The 3,450-nt window shown below is 40.1% G+C and overlaps 1 protein-coding gene across 1 annotated transcript; it reads left to right on the forward strand.

Annotated features, from left to right (window-relative positions):
• Positions 1-1,241: 1,241 nt before the first annotated feature.
• Positions 1,242-3,025, forward strand: LOC109186540. Its single transcript, XM_019336603.1, has 2 exons — positions 1,242-1,549; positions 1,798-3,025. The coding sequence occupies exons 1-2, from the start codon at positions 1,242-1,244 to the stop codon at positions 3,023-3,025; spliced, it is 1,536 nt and encodes a 511-aa protein (XP_019192148.1).
• The last annotated feature ends 425 nt before the right edge of the window (positions 3,026-3,450 follow it).

Raw genomic sequence — 3,450 nt, forward strand, 5'->3', positions numbered from 1 at the left:
TTATGTATCTTGAGAAAATATGTGACTTGAAAGACTTTGTACAATAAAATATGTACTTTGTTATGTAATTTTTGCTACATTGGGCTATTTGTTTATAAGAATTATTTTGAATGTTCGGTCAAACTCATGAGGCAACCTATTTTGTTGTTTGTTATGTTCGGCTTGGAACGTTCCTAATTGCTCATTCCGAATCGTCGAGCTTGACTCATTCCGAATCGTCGAGTCTTTTGAATTATTTGTTGGAACGTTCCATCCGGCTCATTCTGAATCGTCGAGCCTGACTCATTCTGAACCGTCGAGTCTTTTTGGACCATTATACCAATAATGGCATGTGCCACAAAATATAATGGTGGTTGTAGGTTGCCCATGGGTCATATGTTAAGGAATGATTTGTGCTTTTGAAAGTCTTTTGTTATGAAATATTGTTGATGCCCATGTAGCTAAAGTTTCTTGTTTTGTGAGCTTATGTATTGTATGATGGAGTATATTATGACTTCGATATGGTTTAAAGATCAAGTTTTGCCTCTAGTTATTACTCTAAAGCTTTTTGTATTATATTGGGGTTACTTGATCCGAGGTTGAGAGGAGTACCACTTACTGGGCATTAGCTCATTATTTGTATTTGTTTTTCCTCATGTTTCAGAGTAGTTAAGGACATGTGAATAGCACGAGCACAAGTGGTGGGGTCTCGAAGGTGACTTTTGGAAACTAGGAGACTTAGTCCTACTATTGGAGCTTATCACAGATTTTTGTTTCTTTTGGATATTCCCGTTGACCCTTTGTATTTTGGTAAACCATTGTGCTTGGTTTTGGTGCTTGTAATGCATTTTGTCATGTTAGTCTTGATTGTAAATATTTAATAGTGGTGATTTGGTGAGTTTTTGGGAAGAACTAGTTGTTTATATTGGTCATAAAAGTGAGGAATTGTTATGTATTAAAGTGTTGTTATGAAGGTTCTGAGAGGTATATATGGCTAGGCTTCGTATTGTTACAGGCTTTCGTGTAGCGATACGGCCGGGTCATGTCCTAGAAGCGGGGCGTGACAGAGTTGGTATCATAGCCTAGGTTTGAATCCTTAGTTGGTCAAGAACTTAAGTTTAATTTTTTGCAAAATTAGGCTTTAACCTTGTGGCTGATAAGTTTAGGCTTTGAGCAAGTTTTAGCTAGTTGTGGATTCCTAAACATTTTTGCTAATGTGGTCCTACTTTCTCTGTTGTGAATTTAGGGAGTGTTGCTTTACTATGATTAGGAGGGGTGTTCGTACACGTGGTCAAACTCATCAAGGTAGGCCGTCGGCAAATGTGTCTCCTATTCGGAACATAGCTGTGGATGCAGGACCATCAAGGAGCCCCCCGGTTCAGGGAGTCAATCCTGGAGCTACTGCGGCCCCTCCTGGTACAACACCTACAGCTCCCCCAACTACCTTGCCAAATACACCACCATTAGCTACTCAAGCAGATATCATTGGAATCAGTACTGTTGTAGCTAATCTAATTCGACAACAGCAAGGACAACAAGATGTCACTACCCAGTCTTCATATTTCGAAAGGTTTAGGCGAGTGAACCCCCTACCTTTAATGGTGGCCCAGATCCTACAACAGCAGAGAGATGTATTAAGGAATTGGAAAAATTATTTGATGCAATGCAATACCCTAACGACGTCAAGGTAGCAGTAGCCGTTCCTTTATTGCAAGGGAATGCTGAGCATTTGTGGGAGGTAGAAAGGGCTGCCCACCCTGATGGTGTTAATTGGCAAGATTTCAAAAGAATTTTCTTTGACAATTTCTTCCCTGACAGTTTGAAGACAATCAAAGAAAATGAGTTTCTGGACTTAAAGCAAGGAAGTATGACTGTGTTGGAGTATGCGCACAAGTTTCATGAGTTGGGCCAATTCTGCTTGAGATATATGATTGACGAGAGAGACAAAGCTAGAAAGTTTGAGCGGGGACTAAGACCTGATATTCGAGATAAGTTATGTGGGACCATCTTCACCACCTACTTGGCTGTGTATATGAGCGCTCTTAAAGCTGAAGCTGAAGCCGAAGTGAATAAGCAAGCTGAATACTGGGCACGGAAGAAAAGAGCAGGGCCCAAGATATCTAAAGAAGCTAGTGGTTCTAACAATAAGAAAAGAGATGTTGGATTTCAGAAAAAGGAAAATACATGTGGATATTGTCATCGATCTCATACCGGTCCATGCCACCGTAAGACTGGAGCTTGCTTTGGATGTGGACAACAAGGCCATTTGATCAAGAATTGTCCCTCCATGAAGAAGAACGAAGCACAGTCGACTCATCCCAAAAGGGCTAATGCTCGGGTTTTTGCCATGACACAGGAAGATGCAGATAAGGTGGACAATGTAGTTGCAGGTATTATTCCCCTAAACACTGTGGATGCTTATGTGTTGTGTGATTCTGGTTCTTTGCATTGTTTTATTTATGAGAGGTTTGCAAAGAGCTTAAATTTGCAAGCTAAGAAGTTGAGTGAACCTTTATATGTTAGTACCCCGATGGGGAAAATTGTGGTGACAGACACTTGGTTTCAAGATTGTCACCTACAACTTAATGGGAGTAATGTGTCAATTGACTTAGTTCAACTAGATATGCGGGATTTTGATGTGATATTAGGAATGGATTGGCTATCCAAAAACTATGCCTTCATTGATTGTGCTCGTAGGAAGGTGGTATTTCAAATTCCTGGGCAACCTATTTTTACTTTGGAACACTTTCCTAGGAGTGGGGTGTTGGTTTCGAGGGTGCCATTAAAAGTAATTTCAGCATTGAAGGCTAAGAAGGAATTGAAAAAAGGGTATAGAGGTTTCTTGGCTTATGTAATGGATACCCACCGTAAAGAAGTTAAGTTAGATGATATCCCCGTTGTTAAAGAATTTCCGGATGTGTTCCCAGAGCAATTACCTGGATTACCTCCAGATAGAGAAATTGAGTTTGAAATAGAGGTTGTTCCCGGAACCACTCCAATCTCAAAGGCCCCTTACCGCATGGCACATCTGAGCTACGTGAGTTAAAGGTGCAATTACAAGAGTTGCTTGATATGAGATTTATTAAACCTAGTGTATCTCCTTGGGGTGCACCAGTGTTATTTGTGAAGAAAAAAGATGGTAGCTTGCGATTGTGTATTGACTATCGGGAATTAAATAAAGTTACTGTGAAGAACAAGTATCCTCTACCTCGCATAGATGATTTATTTGATCAGTTGCAAGGTGCTAAATACTTCTCAAAAATTGATTTGAGATCAGGGTACCATCAATTGAAGGTTAAAGCTAGCGATATACCCAAGACTGCTTTTAGGACCCGGTATGGCCATTATGAATTTTTGGTGATGCCGTTCGGGTTAACTAATGCTCCTGCCTTCTTTATGGATTTGATGAATAGGGTCCTCAAGCCATTTCTGGACAAATTTGTTGTGGTATTTATTGATGACATTTTGATA

This window comes from Ipomoea nil, unplaced genomic scaffold, assembly GCF_001879475.1.
Source record: "Ipomoea nil cultivar Tokyo-kokei standard unplaced genomic scaffold, Asagao_1.1 scaffold0103, whole genome shotgun sequence".
In the NCBI taxonomy this organism is placed as follows: domain Eukaryota; kingdom Viridiplantae; phylum Streptophyta; class Magnoliopsida; order Solanales; family Convolvulaceae; genus Ipomoea; species Ipomoea nil.

What these genes read in the sequence shown, in the direction of transcription:
- LOC109186540 (XM_019336603.1), top strand. Translation starts at nt 1,242, where the DNA reads ATGATTAGGAGGGGTGTTCGTACACGTGGTCAAACTCATCAAGGTAGG. An exon ending in CAGTCTTCATATTTCGAAAG is followed by an intron (nt 1,550 to 1,797) that starts GTTTAGGCGAGT and finishes CTTCCCTGACAG; the next exon opens with TTTGAAGACAATCAAAGAAA.